The sequence below is a fragment of the Euprymna scolopes genome, chromosome 16 (assembly GCF_053919585.1).
Source record: "Euprymna scolopes isolate OS-2025 chromosome 16, ASM5391958v1, whole genome shotgun sequence".
NCBI lineage: Eukaryota > Metazoa > Mollusca > Cephalopoda > Sepiida > Sepiolidae > Euprymna > Euprymna scolopes.
Window position 1 is genome coordinate 113,684,412 of NC_136497.1, and position 18,292 is coordinate 113,702,703.

The 18,292-nt window shown below is 29.2% G+C and overlaps 1 protein-coding gene across 1 annotated transcript in view; it reads right to left on the bottom strand.

Moving 5' to 3' along the window:
- LOC145296061 (uncharacterized) overlaps positions 1 to 18,292 on the bottom strand; it is a 224,562-nt gene that overhangs the window by 6,701 nt on the left and 199,569 nt on the right. Inside the window, exons 2-3 of the mRNA XM_080142128.1 lie at positions 9,400 to 9,612; positions 5,776 to 5,925 (exon numbers count right to left, since the gene is read on the bottom strand). Coding sequence (XP_079998254.1) covers positions 5,776 to 5,925; positions 9,400 to 9,612 — 363 coding nt within the window. The remainder of the gene's footprint in view (positions 1 to 5,775; positions 5,926 to 9,399; positions 9,613 to 18,292) is intronic.

The following is an 18,292-nucleotide window of genomic DNA, read 5'->3' on the forward strand; positions in this document are numbered from 1 at the left end:
CCTTTTTCATAAAAAACTAAAAAAAAAATCAAGAAAGAAAAGAAATTTAATTTTATTTTTTCATTAATTTCTTTCTGTGCAAAGCAATTCTTTCAAACTTACTCTGTTTCCAAAATGTTTTTATTTTATTCCCCTCCCCCTTCATTCATTTTCCTCCGCATCCTGGCAAGATTACTGTACACATAGATTCGAAAAAATAGTCAAAAACAAATATATAAATAAATATTATCAAAGGCAAGATAAGTTACTTTTCTACCTAACTGGATATCTTTTTTGTGTTTTTATTCAATGTAATATATTTATTCAGCTCGAAAAACATACAGTGTTTACCGATGTGTTGGAAAATTCAAGATGGCGTCTCACACCCTCTTTAACACCGTAAGTTTGGGAAAAGGTGTTATAAATAAAAAACTATACAAAATACTATTAAAAACCCGCCGAATATATGTCAACCTATGTCACGGTAACATATATTGAGCGAGTTTTTAACAGTATTTTAACAGGGCACATCGTAAAAACTGACCCATTAATTTTCCTGAAGTAAAAACTATATCGTTTTTAAACTTTTAAAACTGTACATTATAAAAAGAAAACTGTTCGAGTGATTTTTTTTTTTTTACATGGGTGTCACCACTTATCAAGGCCCAGAGGCCACTCAAGGATAAGGGTTAATAGGTATACATTAGTCATTGTGATTTTAGCATAGTAAACAGTGGGAATTTTGTAACTTGGATTACTTGAAAAAGAAAACTGTTCGAATGATTGAAAATGAAAACAAAATAACAATGTAAATATATTGATAAGAAAAAAAACAGAAACAAACGAAGTTTCCGTTTCAGGAACCCGAGTTTAATTTTATGTCGTAATCATTCAACTCGTTAGCGGTTTTATTCAGCGATTAGGGATAACCATACGACATATCTAATTACCAAAGCGATTTTTTTTAAATTTTTTTTTTTATTAAAACTAAACCTGTTTAGTTTTAATGAACCAATTTTTTTTAAAGCCAACACTTTAGTTATTTTGAGAGCGTGCAACTGCACCCGAAAGGTTGATTAGGAAACTCCAAATCCTTTTATGACTCGGAAAAAAAGGGCTTTTTATCGGCTTAAATGATAAACTAATGTTAAATATTAGTATTTGCCATCGATTCTGAAATAAAATGAAATCCTGACATTGTGATCATTTTTGCAGGTGTTATGTGCCAAATATTGAAATAAGAATGTTTAAATTCAATTATTGTAATTTAAGTCTTTGATTTTAAAGTCGATTTTATTTATAAAATATCTTTTTAGAAATCAATCTCAAAAACAATCTGAACAATAAATCTCTTTTGTTATGGCTAAGTTTTTGTCAAGGGTAGAAATTATAATAGACAAGTATTCATCCATGATGACATTTTACCGATTTCCTGGTTTACAGGTATTCTTGCTAAATTTCTTCGAAAGAATTGACATAAACAATACTTCAACTAAATACGTATATTTCATGCAATAATGACTTTTATTTCTTCTGACTTTTCCTAAACTAAACATAAAACATCGGTTAGGGTTAGTTTAACATTCTGTAAAAGTACCTTCCGTTTTTTTTTGTTTGTTTTTTTTTTGTACTTCTGCAGAGAAGGTAAAAAACCGATAAAAACTGGATATATTTTTCGTGTTTTTATTCAATTTAACATGTTTATTCAGCTCGAAAAGAATACAGTGTTTACCGATGTGTTGGAAAATTCAAGATGGCGTCTCACACATTCTTTAACACCGTAAGTTTGGGAAAAGGTGTTATAAATAAAAAACTATACAAAATACTATTAAAAACCCGCCGAATATATGTCAACCTATGTCACGGTAACATATATTGAGCGAGTTTTTAACAGTATTTTAACCGGTTTTTTATTTATTACACCTTTTTCCAAACTTACCGTGTTAAAGAGAGAATCGGCCGCCATCTTGAATTTTCCAATACATCGGTAAACACTGTATGCTTTTCGAGCTGAATAAACATGTTAAATTGAATAAAAACACGAAAAATTTGCCTTTGATAACATTTATTTGTTATATATTTGTTTTTTGGCAACTTATTCGAATCTATGTGTACAGTAATACAAACCCGAAATGAATTTAAGACCACGAGTGAAATGAGAAAAAGAAGTCAGCGGGTTTGGTTGCCATAACAACGTGACGGTAGTGAACGTGTGTGTGTGCGTGTGTGCGCGTATTTCGTGTAGTTTAGTTTCGTATAATAGTTTCGTATTTTTTTAATTTGTAAATAACAAGTTATTAAAAAATTAAACCCTTCCAAGATGGACAATAAATAAAGCCATAATATTTTATGGTAAAGGTAAGAGCGTAGAAACGATTGTTTTTTAGGAGATGTGATTATTGGATTAACCAATCAGAAATCGTCTGTGGCACACAAAAACAGAGATTTATAGATATATAGAAGATAGATATAGATATAGATATAGATAGATAGAAGATAGAAGATAGATTAAATGTTAAATAGATTTTGTAAATAGTACAGTTGAAATGATTAGAATATTTCCAATATGTAATAAGGTCGAGGTAATTAGTTAAAGAGATTTAATATAATGTGATATGCAAATGAGCATAAGTCATTCGATATGGGGGTTGTTTGTAGAATAGTATATAAAGAAATTAGGCAAAGATTCTTATGTCTCTTATAACAGAAACATCCTAAAATGGGTTCTAATGTTTCTCTACCAGGAGAGATCTACCCTCTTACCTCCTTTATATTTCGTTGATGGTGGAGAGCTGTACACACAGACAGAAACACACGAACCCTATTACTTTATAAAAATATAGATATAAAATCAAAATTACAATTAAATTTACCAAAATGATCCAAGATGATAAAATTAAAGTATATTATAAATATTAAAGAATTAATATTTATAAAATTATCTCAGCCATATGTAAAAGCTCGATAAAACCAAATAGGAAATAGAGCTTTATTTATTTTCTATTTATTTATTAATTAATTAATTAACTTATTTTCCATTTAAACTCTTGCTGACATTTTTTTAAGTGATGACCTGTACATTTCAGTTGACCTATATTATTTTGCCCTATATATTTTTTTTGCGCCTTTAACATTTCCTGTCTGGGTCATTTTGACTTTTGTTTCCCTTTATTTTATATTTTATATTTAACTTTATCATTTTTTTCTCTCCTTTTTTTTACTCTCCTTTTTTTCTCTCTCCTCTTTCTCTTCCCTGATCTTTCTTATTTATATTTATGTCTCGGAAGTAGAGTGAAAAGCATATCTTATTTTTCTTTTATTAATATTATTGGAATCTTTTCTTTTTTCCTTGTACACATTTTTGTGAATTATTCCATGGAGTTCTGCCTTTTGATTATTATGGACTATCTTCGTCCAATTACGGGATTTCCTTGGATTTTACTTGAACAAATAGAAATTCTTTTAACTTTCTTGAAGTTTTACATTTGGATTTTACCGTCACTGGATTTTTTTATCTTCCACCAGACTATCCATTCATGTGTAATCACCTTTTTCTTCACCATATTCCCTCTGCTTCACTTTTTTTGTTTTCAAGTAAGATCTTTGACTTACTTGTTGTTTCATCAAATACTTCTGCATGCAAAATCCGATCCCGCATTTTGCTAATTCCTACCCTCTGATGAGAAGGAAAGTATTTCTTCGAAACTCCGCGGATTAAGGACTATCCATTTGTCTAGTGTTTCCTTTTCAGATTAAATATGTTTTTAACTCATTTCAAAGTGTTTTTTTTAACATATTTTATTAACTGTTTACTCATATATATATATATATATATATATATATATATATATATATATATATATATATATATATATATATGTGTGTGTGTGTGTGTGTGTGTGTGTGTGTGTGTGTGTGTAGGAAGCCTCTTCTGAAGGCAATCCACAAGAAAGCCCACAAACATTTTGCTGAAGACATGTCAACAAAGCCCATAGATTTTGGAACTATGTCCTATGGTCTGATAAGACGAAATTTAATTTGTTTGGTCTGATGGCCTTAAGCATGTGTGGCGGCGACCAGGTTAGGAGTACAAAGATAAGTGTGTCATGACTACAGTCAAGCATGGTGGTGGGAATAACATGTATATATCAGAGGACCAAATTGTCTATATATAGAGAGGACCAAAAAGTAAATAAAAAAAACAAAAAAAAAAAAAACAAAAAAAAAACATCAGCTCAATTGGAAAATCTTAAAATTACCTCTCCATGCAATATAATCGTAACCTGTAATTTCTCCTTCGGGAAAATGTCAAATTATGAACTATAAATGTAAATAATACTAAGAACACAAGACTACAGACGTATGAAATCAATCATTGCTTGGCTATTTGGCTAAGTTCTGATTAAATAAAAATGTTCTTAATATAACTTGTTGCATAGGATCTGTTGAGAAATGGTCTACGTACAGTAGTTCACTGTATGAACAACACATGAAATATGACGTCACTCGATGTCAGATGGAGACAGTTTTGATGGTCGCTAATCCTGTGTGAATGTATTAAAACGTTAAACTCAGTACATTTTATTATCAACTACTATTGAATTACATTTTTTATTATTTAACTATTATTATTCATAGAAAAACAAACCATTTTACGAAATTATCCTAAAATATCTACAGCTTGTCCGTAAATCCTGGGCTCATAGGAAAAATACACTGTTTTTATTTAAATAATATGATTTCCATCATTTATGATTCATGAGTTTCGTAAAAACTTTCGTGAACTCAATATATATGTGCATTGCCTCAAATTTTTATTTGTTGATTCAAGTGTATTGGCTCTGTGATTTTGTTGAGCACCTGTTCTCTTTTGGCAAACTCCAGAAAAGAAAGAGGACTAACGTCTCCTGTAGATAGTAACACACGCACGCACGCACGCACGCACGCACGCACGCACGCACACACACACACACACACACACACACACACACACACACACACACACACACACACACACACACACACACACACACACACACACACACACACACACGAAAAAGAACCAAAAACAATTGCAAGACACTCCCAGGAGGTCATACAACACAATTTATTTATCAATAAATTAGATTTCGTGAATACCCATGATATATTAAATACTGCAGATAAAAAAGCTCAATAGTTAACAAGTTATGTTAAATGGAGATTTCATATCATAATTCAGTAGCTAAAATTTATGGCATAATTAACATTTACTCTGATGTAATAGCTATAATAAAATATTTTTGGAAATTCATGTAAATATGAATAAATATTTTTGAGAGAGAGAGAGAGAAAGAAAGAAAGAAATGAAGAACATTATTTCATTTTTAAGAATCCATCATGGTTAAAAGCAAACAAGATGTCCAAACTTTGAAGAAGGAAAACAAAATAAAACCATATTTTTTTCTCGCTTATCTAGATTGTTTCCGTTTTCTTCTTATGATGCGTACCTAGACGTCAACACAACCCTAATATAAAACGAATATTAACATGGTAAAATTTTACTTCAGAAAAGTAATATTTGTATCTTAGTATAGGGCCTTGTTGTCGGAGAGAGACGCCACAAGTCTAATAAAATTATATTCGCCAATATTTTGTTCGCCTACAATTAACGAAATGAAAACTATTCATTAGTTGTTATAAAGTTCATAGCGTTTTTCTTGCCACTGACTTTCAGACGTTATTTCAGGGGGTATCCATTGTCTCTTTTATATTAATACTTACTTATTATAAAAGAAAAAAGTCAAGAAATCTCACCCTGTGAATAACATTCCTTGGAATAGTTGGCATAGAACAAGCCTTCTGGGCAGCCATCTATGCACTCCCCCTTGTAGGCCACAAAGGGCGTGTTACATCGTGTGCAATAAGTCTTGCTAAAACACGATATACACTTGTCTATATTACATTCTGGAAAAAAGAAAGGAAATAAAAATGATTAAAGATATGAAAGAAAACAATGAAAACAGATTTTTTTAGCAGTGCAACATTTTAAATTTGCTTTTCTATGTAAACATATAAAAGTTAAACAAACAACAACAAAAATGTTGGCATTAAAAAGATTGATCTTCTTTATAATAACCCCGCCATGAAAAACTCGTCTTATTATTTTCGAAATGATCTGATTTATTGTATAGTTATTCCAATAGTTACACGCTCTTGGAATTTCAGTTAATTTTTATACTAATGAGTTACCCCTTGATAAGGCCAAACACCACTCGAAAATAAGACTTAATAAGATTGTTTTTAGTGGAACTCGTTTCAAACAAGGCATTACTTCACTTGATGTAAAGAGCTAAAAATACCATTTCAAGGTAAAAAAACAAACAAACAAAACAAACAAGCCAAAGATATTATATGGACGTTATTAATACTATGAGAGGCTGGACAGAGATAAATGTAATTAATAAAATTTGATTACAAGTATATTTTTAATATTAGACAATGTCGTAGTCAATAGGAAAGCAGTCCATTAGTACTGTGTTTCAGGAACGGGAGGTTCTTGGGAAATAAGTCTGCTACTTATGAAAGTTCCGTTTGGCGTCAGGTACACAGCAGAAGAAGCAGGCGTGATAGCTAGCAGAAATGTTTCTGTAAACGTTTTGCAGGGCGATGAACCAGATATTGGAGCTCAGTCGAGCACCTTCCATGGAAATAAGAATAGAGTATAGAAAAACTAGCAACGTCCTTTCTGTGAGTAAAAGTGCAGAGAAGAGAATATATCCTTCACCCACTAAACTGCGAAATTACTTGTGTACTCTGTCACGTTAAGAAAAATGGTCTGCGTGGCACCGTCACAAATGTAGCATCCGTACTCCATCAATAGGACATATATCATTCTTATAGAAGTGAATGATTCCATAGAAGTCATGTACTTTCTGGGGCAGTAGAAGGATTCAGCCATTTTTCAGCAACTTAGCAAGAGATTTGATAAAAAAAGAAGTAAATTTTAATTTATTTTAATTTGAAATTGTATTATCTCGATAATAAAATTACTGGTGTCATCATATTGGTTTCTCCATAGTAAAACAACAGAAGCACAGAATGTTCACTAGGTTTAAAGTTTAGATCCACAAATCGTCAAAAGTAAAACTCACAAATCATGCAAAGGCTTCAAAATAATTTTAAAGGACTTTCCCTTCATTCATCGTATGGTATTTGCCCACTTGGTTACATTAAAATTTTAAAATTTATAGAAATGCTGAAATATTAGGCACGTCTACGCTTTCAAACTTTGAAGTATATTAAAATCCGGCATGGCGATGTCATCAGTTTGTTTACGAAACTTAGTACTCGTAATAAAAATTGCATTATTAGAAATAAATGTACTTGTATCCTGTTATTTTTGCATACTCTTATAGCAAATTAACCTATATTTTGTTTAGGCATTAAAAATATTTAAATTTTATTTTCGTCTTCAGAAAAATTACCAAAATTGAGGCAAGTATTTTCTTTAAAAAAAAAAAATTAAAATTTCATTAAAAATTATAGAAAAGGTATTATATTATTCTGCTTTTAATAGGATAAAATTCAGGGTTTTATTGTTCTAGAAAAAGTAAAAGTTGTTTGGAAATAATGAATTTTAATAGATTTTAATTAGTTTTAAAAGCAGTCTCTGAGATTTTCTCGGTCTATTTAACTGTCGTTATGATTATACATATGTGATCTCTATAGTAAAGTCAACTAATTTACTTATTCCTACGAAAACATACTTTGTTTATTAAGTTACACTTTTATTTTTGTTTTGGGAATTCAGCGACTCTTTGGATTTTAATATAACAAATCCTTCTCTTTTAGGAATATTATTTTTTGTTTTTGAAAAATATTTAGCAGATTTACAAAATTGTAAAATATTTTTCAAGTGTTCAGAAATGTCACTGATGGCAGGTTTTCCTAGCTTATGATGGTAGGACAGTTAACGCACCTATGCTTAGGCGGAGCTGAGGTTAAGGTTTTTAACACTTTCCTCAACACACTCACCATAAACCTGGGAAATGCATTATGTTCTTTTCGTTTTCATGGTCATATTTAAAAAAATATAAAGATTTGTCTTCGATTTATTCAAATGGTAATCATTATCTATCTATATGAATAAATGTGAAAGAGTTGGTTTCGTGTTTACAGCAATGAGACAGTATATATATATATATATATATATATATATATATATATATATATATATATGATATATATCTGATATATATGATATATATATGATATATATGATATATATTTAAATATATATATGATATATATTTAAATATATATATGATACATGATATATATGAAATATATATGGTATATATGATATGTATATACATGATATATATATATGATATGTATACATGATATATGATATATATATATGTAATATATATATACATGATATATATATTATATATTTATATATACATGATATATATATTATATTTATATATACATGATATATATATATATATATGATATATATATACATGATATATATATGATATGATATATATATATATATATATATATATATGCATGATATATGATATACAGTAGCGTCCAATATATGTGATATATATATACATAATATTTATATATATGATATATATATGATATATATATATATATATGATAAATATATATGATATATATATATATATATATATAATATATATATATATTTATGATATATTTATGATATATCTATGATCTATATTTATATATATATATGTGTATGTATGTATCATATACGTATTAACTCATCATTTGAGAGGTAAATGAGAACACTCGATTTTCTATGCATCTCACATAAAGCTGAAATGTTAACTCCAAGAAGGACCTCTTAATTTCTGAGACCTTCGATTGAAGTAGAATAAAACTTTATAAAGTAATATATTACGTTATGTATGTATATTTTCGATACTTACTTCACTAGTGCTTAATGCGTAATGTTTTATTCCCGCTGGAAATATATATATATATATATATATATATATATATATATATATATATATATATATATATATATATATATATATGGAGCGATAGAGAACATAGCCTTGTATTTAAATAAATATAGTCTACAACTTTATTTGATAAAAAGTATAATCCATCTATCTATCTATCTACCTATCTCTCTCTCTCTCTCTCTCTCTCTCTCTCTCTCTCTATATATATATATATATATATATATATATATATATATAAGTATACGTAATTGTATTATCAACTTTTTCTGTATAAACCACTAAGAAACGAAGATAATATTGAATGATTTCAGTACAGCATAGTCAATCCCATAGCCAGCAAAAAGTATCCGTTCACCCAATCATACTTCCTAGCTCATTCTAGGATGCTGAAAATAAATAAGCTGATAATAAAAGAAGTATATCTTACTGAGACAAACACTGAAGTCCTTTCGCCGCACACCGTAATAACCGCTCGGGCAAGTGAGCGTGCAGACCCCAGTCTGACGCATGCCCGAGCGCACCAACAGCAAGAAGTACCGTTGTTTGCATGCCAGACAACCATTGAGGGTGGAACAGCTGCTGCAGCCGGGCGGGCATATAAGCGCATCTTTTTTGTTTATAGCAGACGAGGCGTCCGTGTCTGAAAGAATAAAATGAAGAACCACGTTCTTAATACAATTGTTTACAAATTTCATTATTACACGAAAAGAAGTAGAATAAAGAATGTTTGATAATTTTTCACCCGTTTCATTTTTTCTTTTTACTGATGTCGATCGTAAAAAACTACGAGACACAGATTACATAACTGTTAGCATATGATTTTTAAACCCAGAAAAAAAAAATTACAAATGCCGAGTTTAACAACAATTGCTAAAATGAGACGAATACGGAAATAATCATTTGGCTATCGGCAATGAAAACTAGTTAAAGAATTGATTCAAGGGGAGGTAATTATGTAATTCAAAAGATTTTCTCTTAAAGAAGTGAACTATTTATTCAGCGACAAAATCTCTCTATTTTTTCAGTAAATTTTCGTGTTCTGCTAGATTTCCGCAGGGATTCGGCTGGAACTTCACTCTCAACCGGTATTCCACAAACATCAGGTTTACAACAAAAGAGAAGAATATGGAACTTGAGGGGGATATAAAAATAGAAAAAAAAAACAAGGAAAAGATAGTTATTGTTGATTGAAACAACCTAGTCACTACTGGAACTTTGTTGCATGGTATACTTTTCCTAAGTGACAACGTATTCAATACAACATTTTTGAAATTAGGTCTTTATCAAATAATATACTTTCTCCACAAAACACCGTTTTTAATACGGATCTTGGAACAATGACTGTAATTTTAACTAACATCTCCAATTTCAATACGGATCTTTATCGCTTAATGATCTTAGTTCTTTGAGTGTTAAAATGGAAAAGAACGTTACCTAGAAATATTCTCGTTCCAGCATGCATTTTTTTCACGTTGAAGTTCAATACGCTAGTGGACTTTTTTTTTTTTTATAATGACAATAGGTAATTCCATCACTGGATGCAGATTCCGACTGATCACGTCGCCACAGAATTATATAATTATCGGCCGAACAACAAAGAATTTCACTAAAACAGAAATCCAAGAAAAAGTAATTTAAAATAATTTTATAAGTGGCAATTTGTAACACTTGTTCAATTATCTGTGCAATCTTTAAACATATGATTCGTTGGGGTCGTCTGGTTGTTAGATGTAATTGATAGAATATATTTTTTAGGTCAGTTGTACTTTTGTATAAGAATAGATAATGAGTCAGAATTATAATGATATATATAGAAAATATGTAAAGTTGGATTTCAATTTCAGTAAATATCACAGTGAATAAAAATGTAATGTAAACTTCTATTAGACCCCCGCCATCCCCTCTTAAAGTAGTTTAGACGAAATTCCTAGTTAAGGAAGTGGATATCCCTTAGTAAAAATAAAATATAGTAAAAATCATCGTCGTTTTTTTTTTTGTAATATAGCTGCTACCCAAGAAAATGATCAGAGAACCTCGTAACTTCTGGTCCCCGCGACACAGATAAATATAAATATTTGAATGATAAGACTGATGCTGGAAAACGAATCCTTTAAAATAACTTTTTATCTGACACTATTAAATGTCATTTCAGTTAGAAATTGATATAGTTAAATATGTTTCAAGTTTAAAGAAATATTTAAACGACCACAGAAATGGGCAAAAATTAACATCTTATCGTTAGAGCGAAACAGCAACACCAAATGGATCCGATAGCAATTCTTAATTCCTTTTTGATGAAGAGATTTTTCTTGAAATATTAAGAAAAATATTAACAATTACTAAAGAGTTTATATATATATATATATATATATATATATATATATATATATATATATATATATATATATATATATATATTACTGATTGGTTGATTCCAATATTTTCCCCGATTCTGAAACAATAACCGATTCTGTTTTAAATTTCTGATTCCGACACAATTACTAATTTCGATTCTTTTAAAATCATTAAATATTTTATTACAGAGTTACTGTTTTTTCTCTGGGGTATCCTAAATGCCTGCGTAATATATGTTAGTTCACTTAGTACATCCCACGGCGTTGGATGAACATGCGTTACTGATAGCCGGACGCCATATTGAATATCCACTAGAGACAAGGGAAATAACTAAATATATAGAAGAAGGTCATCAAGTTCGATAACTCTAACTTTAACATTGCTGGTGTCTTCTAGTATCAAGTGTAAGTCAAAGGTCAAACAAAAAGGAAAAAACCAACAAACAAAAAATCCAAACGGCTTATTAACACAAGTCTCTTAGAATTTCAGCAGAGGCTCCCATCTTCATTCAACAGTCTGCGACCTGTTCCTGCCCCTTGATCCATTCAATTTTGATTTCTTCCTTTACCAAAATTTCTTATATTCTGGCCACTTCAACTCTCAAACATCTGTCACTCACAAGATTTGATGATTTTAAGGTCTTTACCAAAGATGTGTTGTCTATTTTGCAAATTACTTCAGGCAACTTGGGTAGTCTGAAGATTTTGTGCAGCATGGCAGTTATCAATACACCTGCATCAGCAGCTTCACTGAGTGCAAGAGTCTCGGACGCCAATGGGCTCTTTGTTACTCGATCGTTTTTTGATGACCAGCATATAGGAGCCAGTCTATTCATCTTACCATAAACAAAAATAATAAATCCACCCTGTGAGGAACCATCTCCCAAGCTAGCATAGGTAGCATTCGAATAGCAAGCCACACTCAAATCTGAAGGATTTCTCTGCTCTGGAAAAGATATGGAACCTGTCTTTGATTTAAGCTTTAATATTGACTTGTTGACTTCAAAACGTAACTTCATTTTAGAATTCTCAGATAAATCATGCCAAAGAAACAGTGCATTGTCATATGTATTTACCATTCCTTTTAGTTTGGTTAATTCCTGAGTAACTCTCTTGTATCATGGATTGGGCGCATCATTCAATCCATAAATACATTTTTTCAGCTTCTACACTTGTGACTCTTGACATGCCTCAGATGGTCTGAGAAGTACTTCACTCTCTAGCATATCACCCTGCAAAAATGCTGATGTCTCCACCGACCAATTCTTTATGGAGGCTGTTAACATTACAAAACGCATGTTGGAGAGTCTGTTTTTAAGTGATGTGAATTTTCTTCATGTTGATCTTCAACTTCCTTTTCCAAAACATCATTCATCTCATTTAAGAGAATTGCATTTGCTTTATTCCTTGGCATTCCAATGTCTTTGTTCACCTTAATCAAGTGACATGACAGATCAATACACACTGACCCTCTTTACCAAAAACTTTGGCAGGACCACGCCATCCTTTATAGTTTTGTCTTCTATAATAAACAAATTTTGTCTTCTATAATAAACACTGTCCCCCTGCCACAAATTGGTCATTTGAATAATGTCTTATATTAAATCGCAATGCTCTCCGAATTTTTTCACTTGATTCAGCCTCCATAAACTTTTTTTTCCCGCAGAATGTAAAGCATTTAAATTGATTCTAATCATATGACTGGTTGTTGCAGCGTCTTATGCGGGCAGCTGGTCTATTAAAATTTATGGCGTATTTATATTGGACGCAAAAATAAGCTCATTTGGGCTATGTCCAGAATGATTCTGAAGAGCATTTTTTGCACTAGCAACCCAAGCCAAAGATATTTCTGGTTCACATTTTTCATCTTCCAATGTTTTTTCATTGCTTCAGCCAATATTAAATTATGACGTTCTGCAGTATCATCACTAAATGGACTTTCAGCGGTTGTAGTCCAAGTTTTGATATTACTTTTTTTTCGTTCATCTATCTATAACCATCATTATTGAATTCTTTCTTACTATCACTCAAGAAGCGTTTAGGAACTCCAAAATATGTTATCCACATTAAAAACATGTTGCGAATAATTTTTTCACTCTTCTTGGTTTTAATCAGCCTGGAAGCAGAGTACCTAGTTGATGTGTCAATTAAGTGTAAAATCCAGTCTGAATTCTTTTAAGTCCATACATACAGTATCATTAAACTGGTTTCCAAGAGCCAATCCCACCACCGGACGAAGAGAGGGTCTTCTAAACCTTAAACAAACTGAACACGAATCACAGACATCTTTTATAAAAGCCAGAAACTCCTTATCCTTAAAGGCCTTACTACCTCTCACCAATTTCAATACCAATTTCTCTTTTAATGCATGAGCAAACTGTTTATGTAATTTCTCAACTTTCGTTCTTTTCTCCATTCTAGAGCATTTTTAATACAATGTGACACGAAGTTTGGTGACTGCAAAAGCATATTTGTCAATGGAAGACTACAATGTCTACAAGTTGTCTTTTGCAATTTTATAAATCTGCCTAAAATCTTACATATTTGTCACTTTTAAAATTTAATATCATGCCAGCAGTTTTCATTGATTTATGACTTAGTAACAAGGGTAAATCATTTTTGACAATGTCAGCTTCTGTGTATGCTCTGACACCTTTTACGCCTCTTATAGTTACCGGACATTTAACTGCTTTAATTGTCTTTACCTCCTCTCCATCACCAAAACAAAACGTCCTGTTGGATTTAAAAGTCTTCACTAACCGCTTATCTCGGCCATTTAATGTACCAAAAATACATTAAAACAAAGTTCTCTAGTAACAGTTCTAGAACAGGCAGAATCCAACACTGCCATACCCAGTGTCTCTTTTACAAGATTGCACATTTTTATCTTGGAATCATTTATGAATGTTCGATAACAGGACTCGGAATTAATTAATCAAAGGTATGCTTTGAATCCACAACAGTGTTAATATTTCTAGGACTAAAACCAGTACAGTGTCTGGAAAAATGCCACATTTGATACAATGCATTGTCATACTTTGTCTGTCCATTAAATTTGTTTTGTTTTCTCGATAATGTTTTCGTTTCCTTCCGATGCATTCGCTGCATTTAATACAAAAATGCTTGGACTCCTTCCGGCAGATAAATTCCGTATTTGCGTAATTTCTGGTACAAGAATTCATAACGCGCCAAAAAGTTGTTTATGTTTATTCCATTAACTCTTTTGTAAAATTCTTCGAATGACATGTATGCCATTGTGTTTTCGTTCTCTTTAATATATCTCGTCCAACTTGTCTGTAATTATTTTTAATCCACCAGTTAGGCTGATATCTATGATGTCTAAGTGTCGAAAGCATTCTCGTATGTTTTATGGCAATGACAAAAATACTACTGGGCCCTGTTTTGTTTAAGGTAAATTCGTGAAGATAGACATATACTTATGTCTTGTTTCCATTTGATGCACGTTTCTTCATTCTGCAAAATAGGTGGCTGTTTCGTGACGCCATCTTTCTTTCAATTGTGTTTCAACATAAGTTGAGCAGACATAATATCTGTCACACGAAAAAACTACGCTCTGCTACCAATGTTAGTTCACTTAGTGCATCCCACGACGTTGGATGGACATGTGTTACTGATAGCCGGTCGCCATAATGAATATCCGCTCGAGACAAGGGAAATAACTAAATATATAGAAGAAGGTCACCAAGTTCGAAATTTTGTCCAAAGGTCTAATTTATTAAAATTTATTAGCCAGTGGCAATGTACAATTATCAATAAAAATCAAGCCGGTTAAATTGACTCAAATATTAAGCAATACGATTAACATTTCTGTAACCGAGCATTCATCTATACTTGCAAAAACCGAAACAACAAGGAAAAAGATTACATCATATTTGTATTTTTTCGAATGTTACAATTGTTTGGACACCAACTAGACAATTTTAAACTTTATATTGTTCAAAAAGTTTCGAGGTTGGCATCTCAGCAGATTTATTGAAAGAAATACAAGATTAATACGTATCTGAACAGGTTTACATCCTGTTATTAACGGTATCCCGCAGTGTGATTCGTCTCATCGTGTTTTGATAAATCCTCTTCCAGTGTTTATGAAATCTTTGGGGCCCCTATTTTCGTAATTTTAAATTACGGTAAAAATTGTTAAACTTGAACTATCTTGAAACCGGACATGATTCTGAATTAATGAGATCTTTCGTTTATTTATGTAATTTATTTTTGTGTTTTATTTGTTTCTCAACTTCAGGTAATTTGGTTGGATTTCACGTTTAATTTCAATTCTAAACTTTCCCGGAAAAAAGGTTTCGCCCCTTGTGCTTTTCCGATGTTACATATCGATTTTAATTTTAACCTGAGAAGTCTATGGATCTTAAAAATCTACTGTAATGAAATTGGTTTCTGTACAATAAAATAAATAAAATAAGATAAAATAAATAAATTTATATTCGCTACTAGTAGCTTAGGAGCTTGAATATTAGTATTTGTTATTGTGATGTTTTGTTTAAACTTCGAAGAAATAATCAGTAAAATGCGAGAACACATATTTAATAAGAGAATTATATTAAAAGAACTTATATTCAATTAAAAATGGTATCAAAATAAAACTTATATTGTATTAGAAAATTATATAGAAATAACACTTATATTTAATAAAAACTGACATAAAACTAGAACTTATATTTAATTAGAACATGATCTTAAAATAAAACTTATTTTTAATTAGAAAATGATATGAAAATTTAACTAATATTTAATTAAAAATGATATGAGAATAGACCTTATGTATAAAACAAAAATGATATCAAAATAAAACTTACGATAAAACTTATTTAATTAGAGAATGATATTAAAATAGAAAATCATATGAAAATAAAACTTATATTTAATTAGAAAATCATATTAAAATAGAATCTATATTTAATAGAAAATGATATAAAAATAGAACTGATATTTACTTGAAAATGATTTTAAAATAGAATCTATATTTAATAGAAAATTATATTAAAATAGTATTTATTAGTATTAATAGTATTTATTACTAGTATTAAAAAGTAATATTTAAAAGTAATATTATAGTATTAAAATAGTACTTATATTTAATTAAAAAATGATATTAAAATAGAACTTATATTTACTACTTAAATAGTATTAAACAAAAACTTGTACTAAATTAATGGATTATATTTAAATAGATCTTATATTTAATTAGAAAATGATATAAAATAGAATTATATTTAATCCGAAAATGATATTAAAGTAGAAATAACATTTAATGAAAAAACTATATTTAAATGTAACATATATTTAATAAAAATAATATTAACATATAAATTCTATTTAATCAATAAAATATATAAAAATAGAACTTACATTTAATAAAAAAAATCATAATGAAATAGAACTTATATTTAATTAGAATATGATATTAAAAAGGATTTAGTTAGAAAATGTAATTAGAAATTAGAAATTCAATTGGAAAATTATATTAAACTATAACTAATATTTAATTAAAAATGATATCAAAATAGTATTTATTTTTAATTAGGAAATGATATTAAAATAGAACGTATATTTAATTTTAAAAGATATTAAATAAAAATATATTTAAATTAAAAAAATATTAGAATAGAACTTATATTTAATTAGATAATGATAATAAAATAGAACTTATAAATAATTAGGGAAGGATATTAAAATAAAAAAATAAAATAGAAATTATATTAAATGAAAAAATGATATCAAAATAAAGCTTATAATTAATTAAAATCATCTTGCAATAGAATTTATATTTTATTAGATGATGATATTAAAAAGGAAATTATATTAAAAGATATTAAACTTATAATGAATTAAAAAATGAAATTAAAATAGAACTTACATTAAAAAAATGATATTAAAATAGAAATTCTATTGAATTAAAAAATAATGTTTAAATGGAACTTATTTAATATATTTAATTAGAACATGGTAATTAAATAGAACGCATATTTAATTAAAATACGATATTAAAATTGAATTTATATTTAATAGAGAATGGTATTAAAATAGTATTTATATTTGATAAAAAATGATATTAAAATAGAGCTTATATTTAATTAGAGAATGATAGTTAAATATAATTTATATTTAATTATATTAAAATAAAATTTATATTTAATTAAAGAATGATATTAAAATATGACGTTTATTCGATAAAACAATAATATTATGCCATATGAATTTGTTTTCATCACAGAAATGAATTTTTGATACTTATGCATTTATGTTACAGCGCTGAAATAATAGCATTATTATTTAGGAAGCCATTCTAAACATAGGAAGATGATTATTTTTTTGTAGCTATGCTGGACTTTCATCTCACAGTTTAATAAACAAAAATATCGTAAAAATTGCATTTAACTTGAAAATTTCATTTTTTAAAATAGCGCGGTAACATAAATACACAGGCACAATGTTTTTATCGTTGATATTAAAGTAAAAAAATGGTTACTTTAAAAAACACATATTTGCAGACAATGTAAAATTTTTACTCAGTATTTTATAATATTACTGGAAGAATACGGTTCTCAGGATGATACCATGAGCAGATTAATTTTGCACCAATTGTATCCCTCCTTGCGAAGATTTTAATCAAAATATTATCATACTAAACCTTATATCTGGAATACTTATTTAATTATGATCAAAATCCATTACATGATTTTGATTTTAGAAAATATCTTAAATTGCAATCTTCGGCTTAAATGGTCTTGGGAGAAATTGAAATTCAGGGAGTTTTTCTTCATTTGGATTTAATAAATATAGATTAAATTTAATGCAAATCTGAAGCACTCAAATTTTCAAATGAGAGGCTGTGTCCATACAATGTCCACTAAAACTCTTTAAAACGCACCAAAGGAATTTTGGGGGGAAAAAATCCTAGAAAATTCTAAAAGCAGTTTAAGAAAAGAA